This window comes from Cervus canadensis, chromosome 13 (assembly GCF_019320065.1).
Source record: "Cervus canadensis isolate Bull #8, Minnesota chromosome 13, ASM1932006v1, whole genome shotgun sequence".
Taxonomy (NCBI): Eukaryota; Metazoa; Chordata; class Mammalia; order Artiodactyla; family Cervidae; genus Cervus; species Cervus canadensis.
Genome location: NC_057398.1, coordinates 33,901,196 through 33,919,409, shown reverse-complemented (window position 1 = coordinate 33,919,409; position 18,214 = coordinate 33,901,196). Strand labels below are relative to the sequence as shown.

The following is an 18,214-nucleotide window of genomic DNA, read 5'->3' as shown; positions in this document are numbered from 1 at the left end:
TAAGGAGGTAATTGAGATAATATGTCAGAATAATAACCTTAGCTGTCAAAGGCTCTTAAAATTTCTCATTTGATTTCACATTTAAGTGGATGGATCTGCAATCTAGTGAATTTCACATCCCTGCCCAGGAAATCTTGAGCTTTGCACAGTATTCTCTGCAGAAGACAAAGTAGTCGCCCAAACCATTTTTCATAATAAAATGTGTTCTTTGGGCCGAAAGACTTGCTGAGTGCTACACAAGATCTGCATGTGGGCGACACTTTAAAAACAACAGCAAAAACCATGGCAGACACACAGCATTTCTCCTCTCAACAAGAACAGCAGAAAGGAATTGGTCTGCTGGGGTGAGGAGCAGGGGAGACAGGCAAGAACCAGGTAGGGGCAGAGGAGGGGAGGTGCAGTTCTGCACAGTAGAGATTTTAACCTTGACTGAAGAGAAGACTGGCTTTTTTTTTGTCCTTGCCTTCTGGGAGGTGAGCTCCATGCCCTTGGAACGCCACATCAGCTGGGAGTGGCTTAGTTTGCCTGAGTCACTGGATAGTCCTATAATATGATTTAAGGTAAGAGCTAGTTATACTGGATAGTTGTGGGGTTGGGGCTGGCCAGGCTAGAAGGATCAACTATGTGATTTAGGGTAAAAGCTTTCAGTCACATGGTATCAACCAACTCAGGAGAGACTGGAGACTCAAGCTGAGATCAGCCACATGGGCAGTTGCTCACACCTGTGTAACTGTTCTTCAGTCACTCAGTCATGTCTGACTCTTTGCAACCCCATGGCCTGCAGCACACCCAGCTTCCCTGTCCTTCCCTGTCTCCCACAGTTTGCTCAAACTCATGTCCATTGAGCCGATGATGCCATCTAACCATCTCATCCTCTGTTGCCCCCTTTTCCTCCTGTCTTCAATCTTTCCCAGCATCGGTATTTTCCAGTGATGTTCTTTGCATCAGTGGCCAAAGTATTGGAGCTTTGTGATGGAGCTCCAATACTATGTGATGGAGCCCCAGTAAAAACTCTGGACACCAAGACCCAGGGGAGCTTCCCTGATTGGTGATTCTCCATGAACACTGTCATACGTTGATCCAGGGACATTAATGCTGACTATGACTCCATGGGAGAAGACAGGGGAAGCTGGATGTTTGGTGCCCTCTTGGACCCCACCCTGCACACTTCTTCTCGTGGCTCATTTCCATCTGGGTCCTCTTAATGCAATTAACTGTAACTATGAGTATAACTTGGAGAAGGCAATGGCAACCCACTCCAGTCCTCTTGCCTGGAAAATCCCATGGACAGAGGAGCCTGGTGGGCTGCAGTCTGTGGGGTCGCTAGAAGTCGGACACGACTGAGCGACTTCACTTTCCCTTTTCACTTTCATGCATTGGAGAAGGAAATGGCAACCCACTCCAGTGTTCTTGCCTGGAGAATCCCAGAGATGGCAGAGCCTGGTGGGCTGCCGTCTATGGGGTCGCACAGAGTCGGACACGACTGAAGCGACTTGGCAGCAGCAGCAGCATGAGTATAACTTCAGCTTCTTCGGCATCAATGGTTGGGACATAGACTTGGATTACTGTGATATTGAGTGGTTTGCCTTGGAAACAAATTGAGATCATTCTGACATTTTTGAGATTGTACCCAAGTATTTCAGATTCTTTGCATTTCGGATTCTTTTGTTGACTATGAGGACTACTCCATTTCTTCTAAGAGATTCTTGCCTACAGCAGTAGATATAATGGTCATCTGAATTAAAATCACCCATTCCAGTCCATTTAAGTTCACTGATTCCTAAAATGTCAGTGTTCACTCTTGCCATCTGTTGACCACTTCCAATTTACCTTGATCCAGATTCCTATGCAATATTGTTCTTTAGAGCATCAGAGTTTACTTTCACCACCAGACACACCCACAACTGTCGTTTCTGCTTTGGCCCAGCTTCTTCATTCTTTCTGGAGCTATTTCATCAATCTTCCGCAATATCGTATTGCACACCTACTGACCTGGGGGGGCTTGTGAATATAACAGCTTTCAGGAGCTCTATGAGTCCTGTCAATGATTAAAACCAAGCATGGATTGTGAGTTGACCAACTCTTTGCACATTCTTTCTACCTATGAAGGGCATTTCTATGAACAAACATCGTTTTCATGGTCAGCCCCTGTCAAGTGCATTCTCTTCCTGATGGAACACAGAGGGACTCCCAGACCCTTGTACATGCTCACCTAATACTCAGAACCTGCCCCTATGGGGCATTCGTCACACCAACTGTCCTGTCTGGCTTGCCTCATGTCCTGGGCCATGCCCTCCTGGAAGCAGGGGCATGCCCAGTTGACCCATAAGGCCCTGAATCCAGGAGAGTGCCCTTCAGATGGCTGGGACTCAGCAGGTACCAGTGACAATGGGCAGGTGTACAGGTTGCCTTCTGCCAAAACTGCTTCTTCCAATGTGGTTTATGACCTGGTTGAGGGGTGAGGTGCCTACCTAAGAAAGTGGGGCCATAAGTGCCAGAGGAGGTGGGTGTTATGAGGCCTCAACAGGAGCTTGAACATGCTCCAACATGAACATGAAGCTATTGGCATGGGGCCTCACTGGAACGGCTGTCACTATCATACCAGAGCATTTTGGTGTGCTGAATTCCATGGGAATGAGTGTGGATAGGCAGGTTTTCATGGCCCCCAACTCTGCTACCCACCTACCACTCATTCATTCACTCATTCATTCACTGACAAGGCTAAGGTGGGGCTGAGTCAGACAATGAGGAAGTCACAAGGGGTCAGATGAGGCTCTCCTCCAGACCCCAGAACTGTGACACACCATGTGATGACTTGCCAGGGACCTGTTGGGAAGTCCCATCCTCTCTGAGGTCCAGAGGGGAGCTGGGTCTGAGTAGCTCGGGGAGGAAATTTACTTTTTCTCTTTTCCAACTCCAGGGAGCTGAGCAGTGAATTCTCCATTCTCACTAAGTGGCCCCATAAAAGCTCTGAAGGCAGCCTCAAGGACACATTTAATAAAGGTCAAGCATCTGCATTCTTGTCTTAGTTTTTTTGCCTGAAGCTTGTCCAGTGATGGAGAGACCCAAAAGGGGTTGATGGTGCCTGGTCAGTTGATGGTACCTGCCACAACTGCTTTTGACATCAGGGGCCATGCAGCCTAAAGCTTCAGTCAGTCAGCAATGAGGACAATGGTCACAAAGACATCACTGGCTGTCCACCGACCCATCTATCCATCCACCTGCCCATCCATCCATCCATCTATCCACCCATCCATTCACTCATCCATCCACTCACCCATCCATCCATTCACTCATCCATCTATCCATCTATCCCTTGAAGAAATACTTATTGAGCAGGTACTGTGTTCATGGCCTCTTGGGGCAAGCTTATAATTAAGATAAAAACCCTTGGCCTTAGGACTCAGCTAGATTCTCCCCTTTGTCAATTTCATCCACACCCCTTGACCCACTTCTTTCCATGCTACCTCCATGCAGACATGTCACAGACATCCCTTGCCCACATGCTTCTCTGAGCTATGGATCCTAAGTCCACTTACTTGCTATTGACTTCTCCCATGGAGAAGGCCCTGCAAACTCAGCCCAACTCATGACAGGTCTTCCTCCAGGGTGAATAACATGGAGCCCCCTTACCTAACCAATCTATAAGTCCTACTGATGCTACCTCCTGAATCACTCTTGACTGCCCCCTTCTTTCCAGAACCACCAAGTCCAGCATCATCTCAAACCTGGAGGATTCACTGGTCTACCCTCACCTGCTCTGGCCCTCCTTCAATCCATTCTCCATCCAACAGCCAACAGCACTTTTCAAAATGCAAACTTGGTCATGTCTCTGCCCCTCCAACCCTCCCTGGCTTTCCTCTCCTTGGGGATAAAGCCAGTACTTCTCATCCTGGCTGGTACCTGGGGGTCCCTCTAACCTGTCTGGTCTGATCCCCACTCCCTCTCCACCTCCACAGCCCTCACATGCTTCCTACAAAGCTCCTTCCCACCACAGGGCTGTCTGTTCCCTGAGCTTTTCCCTCCCTCTTCATGGAGTTAATTTCTGTCCCTCCCTCAGATCTCAGTTCAAGGGTGACTTCTTCAAGAAGTCCCCCCACCCACACACATCTCCTCTTAACCCTCCATCACAAATTCCCCACAGACTTGCTTGCGCACAGGCTTGGTGGTCAGTTCTGACTTTTTTCATCACAGGGACCTCATCTACTCTTGTTCAACCATTCCGTTGTTCCGATTCCAGCCCTGGCCCAGTATCTGGCATCCAGTGGGGGGTTCCAGCACCAGTTAGTGAATAAATGATAACAAAAAAAGAATTGCTAGGGGAGGAATTTACAAACGGTAGTGGGAAAGCCAAATAAAAAGAAGGCGTCCTGAGTGGCGGGGAGGGGGGGAAGGGGAGGGGAAGTCAGCCTGCAGAGCAGACAGGCCTTAGAGTAGAAATTTTCAATAGAGCCAGAGTTCTTTAAAGTGACCACAGGGGAAAAAACCCTGAGGGGCCAGAGGGAAGAGCATGTGTGAAGGCCCAGAAGTGAGAAACAGTACAGTATGTTTGGGGAAGTCTGGGTATTTTGGTAGAGAAGAGGGGAGAGCCTTGTGCAGGGGCAGAGGTGGGAGAGCGGAAGATGAGGCAAGAAAGACAGGCTGAAGTCAGCTTAGGAAGGGTGCTGGGGTCAGATTGACCCTGACCTTCCCAGGTGGCCACGCCCCTCCCCACAGGTGCTGCTGGCAGCCCTGCCTCCGTCTCTGACTCGTCATGCGACACTGGGCTACAGTCACCAGTTTTCAGGTCTTTCCCTTCCAGGGGACAGCACCTTGCACCACGCCTGGCACACAGCAGGTGCCTGGCAATCTTTTCTGAAAACATCAGTGAGATGCAGCATGGATGGGTGTGGTGGTGGAGAAAGTGGCAGCAGGAATGGAGTCCTCCCAATGGGGAGGCTCCAGCCCCAGGGATGTGATGCTCAAGGCCTGCAATATAAAAATGGCAAAGAAACGGAAAATGGGAGGAGGAAGCCCTGTGGGTTTTAAAGGTCTTCACTTACAAACTTCTTGGCTTGGTAGAGAGGGGATCATGGGGAAGAAAGAAGCAGGAACAAAGGATGTTTCTAGCTTTGCAGGCCTCTGGCAGATGCAGCACAATTACAGCAGGGAGAAGAGGCCAGAGGAAGACTCCCATTGTGATGAGGTCAAGAGCAGATGGGTGGGTTGAGAGCCACGTATATGCACTGCTATATTTAAAACAGATAACCAAGAAGGATCTACTGTACAGCTCAGGGAACTCTGCTCAATGTTATGTGGCAGCCTGGATGGGAGGGGAGTTTGGGGGAGAATGGATACTTGTATATGTATGGCTGAGTCCCTTTGCTTTTGTTGTGCACCTGAAACTATCACAACATTATTAATCGACTGAGTGTATGCTAAGTTGCTTCAGTCATGTCCAAGTCTGCGACTCCGTGGACTGTAGCCCACCAGGCTCCTCTGTCCATGGGATTCTCCATGCAAGAATACTAGCGTGGGTTGCCATTTCCTTCTCCAGGGGATCTTCCTGACCCAGGGATGGAATCCAGGTCTCTTATGTCTGCTACATTGGTAGGTGAGTTCTTTACCACTAGCACCACCTGGGAAGCCCCATAACTGGCTCTACTCCAATACAAAATAAAGTTAAAAAAATAAAAAATAAAAGGAGGGTTGATCCAAAAAAAAAAAAGAGCAGATGGATGGGGTCAAACCACCTGTGTATGATTCTTTCTGCATCACGTGCTCACTGCATGTCTAAGTCCCCATCTATATGATGGGGACTTTGTTGTTTTGTTCTTTAGTGACTAAGTTATGTCCATCTCTTTGTGACCCAATGGACAGTAGCCCGCCAGGTTCCTCAGTCCGTGGGATTCTCCAGGCAAGAATACTGGAGTGGGTTGCCATTTCCTTCTCCAGGGAAACTTCATAGGTCGTTGGGAAGTCTGAGTGAGTTAGTACACGTAAACGCTTCATGGATAAGGCCTGGCAGTTGGTGGCACATGGATGTCAGCTACAGTAACCCCTGGCTGGATGTCAGCTACCATAACCCCTGGCTGGACAGCTCTGTGCCAAGAGGCAGGTTTTGCTAAAAGAGATAATCACGTGGCTCAGAGGTCTGTCAGTTCTCCTTCACGTCTCAAAACCCAGGGATGCAGCTTTGGTGCCTCTGGTGTGACACAAGACATCAGCAGCACCACCAAATGGGGTGAGGACCCATCTCAGACCCGGACAGGAGAAAGGACACTCGGGAGCCCTGAGAGGAACTTGGAGTTCCTCTGCCGGTGGAACTGGCCCAGGGCCTTGGCCAGCTGGTTTCTCACCTGCCCTGTATCGCAGCTCCTGGAGTCTGAGTCTGGCTGTGGGATGGAGAAGGGGAAGTGGGTGGGGGAAGCCAGGCCCACTGATCTAGAGTCAGGAGGATGTCTGTCCTGATTCAACAGTGATTTGTGGCCAATCACTGCTCTTCTGCAGGCCCAGATTCCTTCCACGAGGATGAGGAGGTTGGAGGATGTGACAGCTGCTTATTTCAAGTTCTGTCTCTCGAAGATTCTGTTTTTGGTGTGTCCACTCTGCCACGGATTTTTAAAAATCTCTCCCCTTATTAAATACAGAACATCTGACACATGCCTGCCTATCCCTTTTTTCCCCTCAAACAAGGACTTTGAGTTCACGAGTGGAGCATGTTGGCAATGGAGAAAGCTGGTCTCCAGCCTGTCAGACTATTCTGAAAGTCCTGTTTTCACAGAGGCAGGAGACAAGGTCTGTCACTGGGCTGCTTGGAAGGGATCAGAAACGTGTATTTTTAGGAGTTTTTAAAAAGAGAAGCCTTACATGGGGCCCCAGCCAGAGGCCATTTTGCCTTTTCAGTCCTGTGAGGAGCTGGAAGGCTCGTGGGGGAGGCTGGGGTCTCATCTCACTCAGCTCCTGGACTCCAGGACCTGGCTTCCTCCCAGAGGCCGCACCAGCACCCACTCCACACCCAGCTCCTTCTCTTTGCTGACGGATGCTGTCCTGGGCCGCCCCATCTCAGGACCCTGGTTCCTACTGCTGAGTCAGCAGATCAGCACCTCTAGTCTTTCCCAGGGAGGTTCATTCTGGGAGCCGGATCCCAGGAAAGGCCAAGGAAGCCTGAAAAACCCTGGCCCGAACTGGCCATATCCCCAGGCCTGCTGGTCTTTCTGGGATCCCAGCTTTACCAAGAGGTCTTTCTTTGAGTTTAGGCCCTCTGGAGGAGAGCTGACCCATGTCCAAATGATGTGGTTTGATAACAGGAGCCTGATGTAATGGATTTAGGAGTGAGGGTATTGCTGCCTGAGCAGGCCTGAGGGGCAGCCATTGGGCCCACCTACAGGATTCCTGCATTCCAGCCACAAGTGATGGGGGCAAAGAGGCGTCTCCACCGGGTCTGACATCCACACGCCAGTTGGACATGAGTCTCATTCTGTTCCTGCCTTGGGATTTGCCTTCATTCCCACACCCCAGTGGAGAGTGACTGGGAGGGAGTCAGTCCCTGGGACTCGAGCAGGTGTGCATGCCTCCCTGAGTCCGGAAGACATCCCCAGGGACCACAGACCTGTGTGCTGGTTTGCTGGGCCAACACCAGAGGGCCAGACAGGAAAGGCAGGGCCCAGGGTCTTTTCTCTTGCAGCACGAGGAGGGTAGAGGCACAAGGTCTCCTGGGCCAGGTTTGTCCTGTCCTGTCCCAGCCTGGGAAAGGCCAGGGCTCCGAGCTCAGAGACAGGCTCTGGGAGTTTTCAGCCACTTTTCTGGGTTCTGTAAACTCAAGGAGCTCCCTCCTGCCTTGGGGTCTTTCTGTATGTGGTTTGCTCAGCCTGGAATACCCTGCTCCCCTACTCTTGGCATTGACAGGCTTCCACTTCTCTTTTCTTGAAACACCCTCTTCTCCTGGTCTCCCTATGGTCACATGCTCCCTGTTTTCCTCCTGCCTTGCTGGGTGCTTCTTTTCAGCCCCTTTGCTAGCAGCTTTTCCACTTGACATCCAATTACTGCAGGATGGACTTCCTTGGATGTCCACTGGTTAAGACTCCTCACTTCCAATACAGGGGAGTGGGTTCGATCTCTGGTTAGGGAATTAGATCCCAAATGCCTAGCAGCAAAAAAAAAAAAAAGAAAAAGAATACTGGGGGTGCCCATGTTTGGCCCTATGCCCTCTCTTGTCCTTTATCTGCCCTCCTTCATGGCCAACCACACCCAGACCCAGGCTTCCATTGTGACTCAGCTGGTAAAGAATCTGCCTGCAATGTGTGAGACCTGGGTTCAATGCCTGGGTTGGGAAGATCCCCTGGAGAAGGGAAAGGCTACCCACTCCAGTATTCTGGCCGGAGAATTCCACGGACTGTATAGTCCATGGGGTTGCAAAGAGTCGAACACAGCTGAGCAACTTTCACTGCCTGCACCCAGACCTATGACTTTAAACTCTGTTGCTGAGCAGATGACATCTAAAGTTTATCTCCATTCTGGACCCTTCCCTGGCCTGCAGACTTTCAAACCCAATGGTTTGCCTGGTGACTCTAACAGCCTGTCAAACATAACATGACCAAAACCTGCTCGAGAGTCCCCTCTCTCCCACTTCACTGCTTCTGCAAACTCCTCCAGCTCAGGAAGTGATTCCCTGAGTCCCCAACCCCTGTTGTTTAAGCTCCAAATCTAGGCAACACACATCCTTCTCCTTCTCATCCTCTATGTTCAAATCATCAGCAGGGTCCTTGGCTCTACCCTCAAAATATCTCCAAACTGTGTTTCCTGTGACTTACCATCCAGCCTTACTGGCACCACCCTTATCCCTCGCCTGCGTAGATGCAGAGCATCTGGGGTGGATTCCCTGTGGGTGGAGTCACAATTCATGCTCCAGACGACAGCTGGGGGCAGCAGGGATCCTGAAAACAGAACTGAGTGTGTCCCCTCACCTGCTTATAACTCCCCTACCCCACCCCGCTGTCCTCAGGATAAAGCCCCAGCTCCCTGCCTTGGCTGGTGGCCGCCCCTCTCCCAGGCCGGGTCCCTTCTCCTTCTGCTGTGCCTCCCCTTACTCTGCTTAAAAGCACAGCCCCCTCAAGTCCCCCAGCTCACCAGGTGACTTTGTTCCTGTGGTTCCCTCTACCTGGGATGTCCTTTCCAGGATCTCAGCCTAGCTGGCTCCTTCCTGTCACAGCATCCTCCCAGAGGGGCCTCTGCTGGCTCCTAACCTCAAGCAGCCACCCTGGCCGCCCTCTACCAGGCGGCCACCCGTTGTAAGTGCTCTGACATTTCCTCTGTGTGTGTTCATTATCTTTCTCCCTCCTCTAAATGTAAACTCCAGGAAAAGAAAGGGCCCCTGGAGTCCGAGCAGTGCCTGGCAAGGCAAGAACGAATGACCTTTGTGGAAGGAGGCAAGATGAGAGGCCAGAAGCCTGATTAGGATGTGCAAGAATATTTGGGGCTGAGTCAAGGTGCTGCTGGGCTTCCTAGGTAGCTCAGTGGTAGAGAATCTCCCTGCCAATGCAGGAGATGCAGGTTTGATCCTTGGGTCAGGAAGTTCCCCTGGAGAAGGAAATGGCAACCCACTCCAGTATTCTTGCCTGGGAAATCCCGTGGACAGAGCCTGATGGGCTGCAGTCCATGGGGTCACAGTCTCGGACATGACTTAGCTACTAAACAATAGCGAATTAGTTAATTACAGATCCAACTAGTTAAGACAACTTCACTGGATTGGGTGGGGCCCTAATCCAAAAATGGGTGTCCTTGTAAAAGGAGAAAATAGAGACACAGATACAGAGAAAGAAGATGCCATCTGATGATGGAGGCAGTGATTAGAGTTATGTTGCTACCAGCCAAAGAGCACCAAGGATCATTGGTGGTCACCAGAAGCTGGAAGAGGTAAGAAGGATTCTCCCCTACAGCCTTCAGGGAGTGTGGCCCTGCTGACACCTTGATTTTGAACTTCCAGCCTCTAGAATTCAAGAAACTATGTTTGTACTTTAAGTCCCCAAGTCTGTGGCCATTTGTTATGGTATCAGTGAGAACCTCATGCAACGGTCAAGGATGAGTTGGTTGATGTTGGTCGTCAGGAGTCGAACCTCCCACCTTCAGGCCTCAGGATGAGCCACCTATGCCCCGCCACCTCCCTCCCCCAGGTGGCTGGGAAGCTGACCCTGTGAGAGTGGCCACGTCTGCCTGAGCTCCAGGGCTTCCCCCATGGGTTTTACTCTGCTTCCTGCCCCAGCAGCCAGGACAAGGATGCAGAGACTGCCTCCCTAGCCTCTGCAGATGCTGGGCTTGCCGGTTCTCTGCAGGGCACCATTCGTCACTGCTGCAGGGAGGCGGCTGCGGCCCAGCCCCAAGGTGACCCATCCCTGCTACACAGAGAGCTCTACACAGATCCATTCGGTGTGGCCCGGGCTGTAAACCACGGGAGATCACATCCCCTGGGGGCATCTGAGTACCGGGCCCCTTGGTTTCTGCCTAAGGAGGGCTAAGGATTGACACCCACCCCAGTCTGTAATGGCGCGGACCCCACAAAGGACAGAACACTGATGAGGAGGAGGGAGCGAGGCCCTGGCTGAGCTGCAGCTCAGACCAGAGGTCCTTCTGGCCACTGAGCTTCAAGACCCAAGTACAGCTTTTTTCTGCCACTGCCATCTTATCTCTTAGGTCTCTGCTGTGCAAAGAAACACCCAGAGACCCGAGAGCTAACCACGTTGGCACGCCCCAGACCCCAGTGTAGGTGAATGCCAGAAGATTCCAGGCAATGCTTCTTCTTACTTACAGAGCAGACCCCTGTGTCCAAGCCTCCGAAGTTTGTGCAGAGTGCTCCCAGAGGAGGAGGGCATGGACCCCCCTCGGGCACCAACTCAGACTGTAATTCAGGCACTGTCCGAAGTCAAGACCATTCACAGATGCTCTATGTCTGATCTGAGAGACTCTCCTGAATTTTGTATTCTACTCCATGAAACAAACCTTTGTTTTAGTAAAAAACAGTGGCCTTTCAAATTAGTTTCAACTAGATTACTTACCCTGTGCTCCTCCCCTGCCCCCCATCATCTGGTAGAAGTGATGCATTTTCTGATAAGCTCTGTGGATGTTCTCCCTTGTTGCTGGTTTCTCACGCAATAGGCCCAGAGGAGGGTGGCTGGGAGGTGGGCTGGGGAACCTGCAGGAGGGAGGGAGCCAGGCCAGGAGGAGCCAGCAAGGTACACACATCAGAGAGCCCTGGAATGTCCCCATGGGGGCAGGAAGCATCCAGAAGCTTCCTGGGGCCAGTCTCACAGCTGGAATGGCCCCTCCTGTTGCCACTGGGCTGTGCCTCTGACCTCAGGGTCAGAGTGTGGTCTTCCACTCCTGGTGGGTGGAGGCTGCTATTAGAAACCAGCCAGCAGGGGAGAGGCTGGCAGGAGCATGGCCACAGGCCAGGGACAGGTGGCTGGGAGGTGAGGGGAGGTGGACAGAGCTGGGGACCATCCCAGCTACACACCTTCTATCTAATAACAGTGAAGGTTTGGTCACAGAAGGCCAAACAGGGAGACCAAATCCTGCTTTTTCTTCTCTCCACCTCCTTACAGAGGGGCAAGGCTCCCATCTTCCACACTTCTAATCCGGAGCCCGGCTGCCCCAGAGGCTGGCTTACTGGGTATGCTTACTGGGCCTGGTGACCTGGACCACAAGTTGCCAGGGTGTCTGCCCTGCCCCCGAAGCAGGCCCCTAGGGGATGAAATGAGAGCTACTGCTCACCGCTCTGCCTCAGATGACAAGGTCCTTCCCCTACTGAAGGTCAGCAGGAGACCTGCCCAGATGGCTGGCCGGCTGAACCCAAGAAAGCTGCATCCACGCCTCCCTTCAATCCTCTCACCAGGGCAGGAGGCTCAGCCACCCAGAGACAATTGAAAATAGAGTCTAAGAATAAGCTGCTTAGTGGGGTTTGGAGAGGGGCCCAGCAGGTGGGGGTGGGGCCAGGGCCTTGGGGAGCATCAGCTGGTTGCAGAGGAGAGAACCAGCACCTCGAAATTCCAGGGACGGGGTTACTTAAAGGTGTCCCAGGGTCCTTGACCAGATGTGAGCCCCATCCCCTCGGTTCTAGAGCTGCAGGATCAAGCCACCTGGGTTTATGCTTTTTGCAAACACAGGCCTAGCTGAGGCCATCTAAACATACAGCACCTCCTCCCCACACTCAGCAGAGCCTTGGCTGTCTACACTGGACCCGAGGCAGGCAGGAGTGACACTTCCCAGAGGCCTTCCCGAAATGGTCTCCAGGGTAAACTGGCTGCTTGACTGCCTCTAGTCTGGAAGAGGTCCCATTGCTCCCCAAATGCACGGCTGGCCCGCCCCAGAACACCCTGGGGTCCTGGGGCAAGCAACCTGTGGAAATTTGCTCTGAGTCTGAATCTCTGGGAGAGGAAACGGTGAAACTGGTAGCTCCCTGAGCGCCTTGGGTAAAGGAAGCGACTGTTGCACCTCCTGGGATCCTTGCTGCTCCCCACCCTCCGCTCTTTCCCATTCCTCCCAGCCTGGCTGCCTGCTCAAGCTGGAGGTCTCAACGGAAGAGTCACTTCCTCCGCGAAGCCTTCCTGAGCACCGCGCTGGATGTAGCTCTCTTGATGTTTCCCGTGGCACTTCATTCATTCACGCAATCATCCCTAAGACAGATAGGAACTGTGGCCCGCAATCTGCCAGCCTGTTCTAGGCAGGGGGGCCAGGCACACAGGACCTGTGCCCCCTCTAGAGCTCACAGTGCGGGGCGGGAGTTGGGGGGTGGAGGCCCCTAGGTCTGGGGGAAGCGATGCAGCACCCGCGACCCCAGGGGCTGCGCTCCCCAAAGTCGGCCTGGAGCCGGTAGATGCCTGCGGCTGCGGCTCTTCCCGGTTCTCCCCCTCCCCCGTTTCCATGCGCGGTCTCCGCTTGGATGGCAGTGTCCAGCTGAGATTTGGGGGACGCGGAGCCCCTGCGCAGATGACCCCCTGCGGGGACGATCGCCTCCCACTCGCTCTGGCTGCTCAGACAAAGGCTGCGCCCCAGCTGCGGCCGCTGCGCGTGCGGATTCCTTGTCCGCGTCCCCCACCCAGTCTTCAGTTTGGCAAGCAAATCGATATTTTAAACAAACGAAAGCAGAAATTTTCTTCCCAAACAACTCTCCCTCTCTGGGATGGGGGAGGGGCAAAGAGCGCCCCCGGGATCGCGAGCAGGGCAACTGACGTGGGGCGGGGGCTGGGTCCAGAAACGCGCGCCTCCGGAGGCGGCCGCCGGCACGGGAGCGCGCAGCCCTGGCCGCGCGTCCCCGCTCTCTCCCCGCAGCGGGCCAGGGCCGAGCGGTGCCGCAGTCCGCGGGGCGGGGGCGGGCGCAGCTTGCCCGCCGCTTCGCGCAGGGCCACTGCATTGCAGCTGCGCCGGGTGTGCAAGCGTGCGTGTGTGCATGCGTGTGTGTGCGCCCGTGTGTGTGCACGCAGCCGCGCCCCAGTTTGCCAGGCGCTGCGGTCCCCGCGCCTCTTCCCTTTCCGCCGCCGCCCCTCCCTGTCGCCGCAGCGCGCGCGCCCGCACGTCCCCGCGGCTCTAACAGAATTTGCCCGGTAACCGTGGGGGCGGGAGGGGCTGAGCCGAGGAGCTGCGGAACCCGAGGGGAGGGGAGCCGAAAGGAAGGCTTCACACAGCCTGGCCGCTGCGGCATCGTCTGCGACACACTTCTCCACCGCCGGGTCACAGGGTTGGCCAGAGCACCGGGGACCCCCACCCTCTGGGCTGTCCCAGCCGTCCTTTCTGCACTGAGAGGATTATGCCCCGGGCGCTGTGGCTGACCCCCGACCCCCGCCCTCGTTATTATTTATCGGGCTGGATAAATGAGGGTGGCTTAGTCACTTACATTCATTGAGGGGGTGGAGAACTAGGAGAAGGACGCTTTACTCCTCTACCCTGGCAGGATGGGGGGGGGGGGGTCTCGTGGTTCCTGTGCTCTGGACCCCTTTCGCCTCCCACTATTGAAAGGATGCCTGGTCAAGCCTAAAGGGAAGGAGATTCACGGGGTCCTTCCAGGTCCCCATCTATTCTCTGTCTGGGGGTGGTCCTGCCTTATCCCTGCCCCACCTCCTGTCATCTCTCCTGTGTATTCTGCCAGGGGCTGGGGGATGTTTATTTCAACCGGAGGCCTAGGGAGGTCAGAGCTCCAAGTCCCTGCAGAGGGGGCTGCTGAGGAGCAGTGTCCAGCTTGGCCGAGGACTCAGGAGTGTGCTTCTCATGGAGCAGTTAAGGTGGCTTCCCTTCCCCATGGTTCCTGTCATAGCATCTTCCCCTGCAGGCACCCTCCTGGATAGCTGGCTCTCTGTCTTTCCCCCTGGGAGGCAGGGGGCAGCTGATATTTCCTGTGCTTCCAAGGTGAGGCACTGCCTGGCTGGACTTGGCTCTCGGAAGTGCTCCATCTCCCAGGCGGGTCCCACACTGACTGGTCCCAGCATCCTTCAGTCACCCTGGAGGTGACCTGGTCACTGAGGGAGAGCCAGGGCTCTGCAGAGTTCCCTGTTTCCTTTCCCATTTGTTCTGCAAAACTGAAACCGGATTTCCTGAACGGGAGCCCCTGGTCACCCTGCCCTTCTCCGTTACATCCTGCGGGTCATCTGGCTGGCTGTGGCCGTGGCCAGGGTGGCTGCCAAGGCCAGCCTGGTGCTCCCAGGCAGCCACTGCCAGGCGCAGATGCCTGCTGACCCAAAGCCACCTCTGGGAACAGCTCAGAGGGTTCAGTGGCTGGGGTGGCTGCCAGGCACCCTGTCCCTTCTGGGGCCAGGGCTGTGATGAGGCTGAGGTTTACACCCTGGGTGGCTCAGGAAGGCTGCCAAGGCATGTACCCATGCCCAGAGATCCTCCAGTGGCCAGCAGCAAGTGGAGGTCTGAGAGGGGAGAAGGCAAAGGGCTGCTGTGGATGGGGGAGGGGAGCTTAAGGAACTGACCCTACAGAAGGTCCTGGGTGAGCTTAGCTGAGACCTAACACCTTGAGTTGGCATGGTCTCCAGCAAGGGATCCCACAGACGGGTACCTCTGCAGCTGCCCTGATACGAAGGGCAGGTTCGGTCATTCTTCCCATTCTGTCTCTGTCCAGAGAAGACCATCAGCTCAGCCCTCCAGCCAATTTCGGAGCTTCCCTTGGGCATGTCCAGGCATGGAAGGGCAGTCTCTGACCTTAGCGCCCTCCTCCTTAACCCCCCGCCACCCCTGTGGAGCAAGGCAGCTGCTCCTAGAGAAGCAGCCTCGGCCGTCATATCCAGCCTCCTCCCTTGGAGCCACCGGGGGCTCCCTGGCCCTCCACCCTCAGCCCTGAAGGTGATCCTGGGCTTGTGTCAGATGCCCTACAGGACCGTGCGAGCTCAATCGCTCAGTCATATCAAACTCTTTTGCAGCCCCATGGACTGTAGCCCGCCAGGCTCCTCTGTCCATGGAGTTTTTCAGGCAAGAATACTGGAATGAGTTGCCCTTTCCTACTCCAGGGGATCTTCCCGACCCAGGGATCGAACCTGCATCTCCTGCATTGGCAGGCGGGTTCTTTACCACTGTGCCACTTGGGAAGCCTATACAGGGCAGAAGCCAAAGTAAAAATAGCCTAGATGCAGGAGTGATGGGTGGGGAAGAGTTTCCATAAGAAGGTTTGGCTTATGGGCTCTAAAAGGCAGAAGCACTGGGCACACAGCCCCGAAGTCCAGCCTTGGAATCAGAAAGAAGCCCACCATGGGCTGCCTTCCCCTGGCCTCACCTCTGAGAGGCTCAGGGCTTGGCGATGGCCTCCAGGAGCCCCTCTGCTTCCAGGAACTGCCCTGGGTCGGTGGTGGTGGGGCGGTAGAGGATGCTTGGACCTGGCTGCTCCGGGGCTGTTGAGAGAGGCTCAGCAACTTGGGGGTTTGTCTGGCTGCTCAGATCCCCTGGTAGGCCCTGGGCCCAAGCTCACAGACTCATTGTGTCCCAGGGAAATGCTGAGATTAAGGTGAGTCTCACCAGGTGAGACTTGGGCCCCAAGCAGAAGTCAGGACACCTGGGTGCTTCCTCCTTTCTCACGCCTTGTGCTCAGGGTTCCCAGGTGTCCCTTTCCCTTGGGGCTTGGCAAGGTGACCCGAATGCCCTTCTTACCGTCCAGTGACAGCCAGTCGTGCTGGGAGGACGGGAGTGTGGGCAGGGCCCGAGCTTTGTACTCAAACACCACCGAGTTGGAGATGATCTGGTTGTTGAAGGCAACTTGTAGGGTCACAAGACCAGTGTCATGGGCTGAAAGCAAAAGAAAGACCAGTCAGGGCAGGGGTGGGGGCGGGGCACGGACCCCTCCCCCCCCCACCTTGTGTACCACCCCAGGGCCTGGAGGAGCCGCTTCCCTCTGTTCCTCATGGATTAGCCCTGTCTGGGCCTGCTCATTCCTCGAGGCCAAAATGCAGTGCTGCTTCTACTAGAAGGCTTTTCTGGGGGCTGCACTCAGCCATTGCCCCTTGATCACTCTAGTTTGTCATTGCCTGTTTGCTCCCCTGCCCTGTCGGGAGGACAGGGACTGGGAGCTCAGTACAGATTTGTTGAATGAATTAGTGAATGGATGAATGAACGGTCCTCCACTCCACCGCATGGCTGACTGAGTCCTCCCCCTCCAGTCCATCCTGGGGGGAGAGGTTGGGTTCAGGTCCAGCATTTCCTTTGGGTTCCTTTGTGCTCATTTCTGTTTGGTCCTTTCCTGCAAGCATGTCCTGACTCACTTAGCATGGCCTGCCTTGTATTTTCAGAAGTTCTGCCTCCCTAATAGAGGCAAGGGCTTCGTCTGTGCCTGTTACTCTGAGTCCAGTGGGGGCTGGGCTGGGGGCTGGCAGGAAGCTTGTGCCTCCCTATCAATGCCTGGACATGAAACTTTGGAAAGACAGGCCCTTATGGGCCTCAGCAGCTGTTCTGACCCCAGTACAGGGCCCAGTGAAAACTTCTGGTTGAGTAATGCATGGGACATTCTCACTGTCTCCCGGCCTCGGGCAGAGACCTGCTTTGTTTCTGGGGGAGAGGCTGCTGTTGAAGTCTTGGGGGCCGGTGGGGCTCTGTGGGCTGCTCCGCCCCTCCAGGCCTCGTCCCCCCACCTCCACTGGGAGACAACAGGGTTCTGTGCTCTCTGCCCTGCTTGTCTGGAAGCAGCGATTGGGGCCTCCCCAGGACAGGTTTCCAGGGAGGACGCACCCAGGGATCGTGTTACTGTTTGGGCTCTTGGTTTTCCGAAGCTTAGCTTGGAGGAAGCTGTCCAAGTCAGCTGCTCCCGGGGGCAAAGGAAGGCTCTGGCTTCCCTGGGAGGACGGGTGGTGTAGGCTCACTTCCCGTGGGAAAACCAACTCATCCACTTGTGACAGCTCTCCATCCCAGGTGGAGGTGTTACATCATTGTCCCCAGAGTGGGTCTTCAGGAAGTCATTGCCCTAGGATGACCCGCAGTCTTATTGTCCCCCCTGTGCTTTCTGCCCTGGTGTGGCTCCTCAGATCCGGGTCACAAGCTGGCTCTGTGGTGGGTGGGTGGGTGGGGGGCAGTGTCCTGCAGGACCTCCTGCTGTGCCTGCCTGGGCAGGGAGCCCCAGCCAAGTCCAGGTTCCAACTACGTCCACGGGGCAGACCTCCGAGCTCGTAGTCACCTTCCCTGGTGATTTGCCTGGTTCACCAACAGAAGGGCGGGGCGTCAGTGCTCATCCGTCTGAACCCTCCAGCTCTGCTCCTCTGAGCACGCCTTGCTGGCCCTGGGGAGTTCAAGGATTCCCTGCACCAGATGTTCCAGCTGGAAGGCCCTCCCCCTCCGCTGCTCATCTTCCTCCATCTCCTGGCACATGCACAGCCTGCAGTGACATTGGAATGGTGGCAGATCCAAAGGTGCCCTGTCTGTCCCCAGAGAGATGCAACAGAGAGCACCTGTCACCATCTCCTGGGTCTCAGCCCAGCGGTCCCACGCACACAGGCCCATCACTCAGGGTACTTGGATTCTTTCCTTCCCCTGCGTTCAGTCCATTAGTGTCCTGGGTCCACTGACTTCTCTCCATCTCAACAGCCACCATGCCAGCCCAGGCTGCCATCACTTCTTCCTGCCCAGATGCCTGGACTCCTGCATTAGCCTCCTGCCCAGGGCATCCTCAGCACACCTGAGACCCACCTGTCCCTGCTGGGATGGTGTTGGGGGGCCACACTCGGGAGCCTCCAAAGGACACAGGTGGGAGTGTGTTCCCCGGGAGAGC

The 18,214-nt window shown here is 54.7% G+C and overlaps 1 protein-coding gene across 7 annotated transcripts in view; it reads right to left on the bottom strand.

Moving 5' to 3' along the window:
* Positions 1-18,214, bottom strand: part of LOC122451780 (calmodulin-binding transcription activator 1) — a 664,205-nt gene that overhangs the window by 68,481 nt on the left and 577,510 nt on the right. For all 7 annotated transcript variants that reach the window (XM_043484680.1, XM_043484682.1, XM_043484681.1 and 4 more), the window contains exon 8: positions 16,111-16,245. In XM_043484680.1, the coding sequence (XP_043340615.1) occupies positions 16,111-16,245 (135 nt within the window). The remainder of the gene's footprint in view (positions 1-16,110; positions 16,246-18,214) is intronic.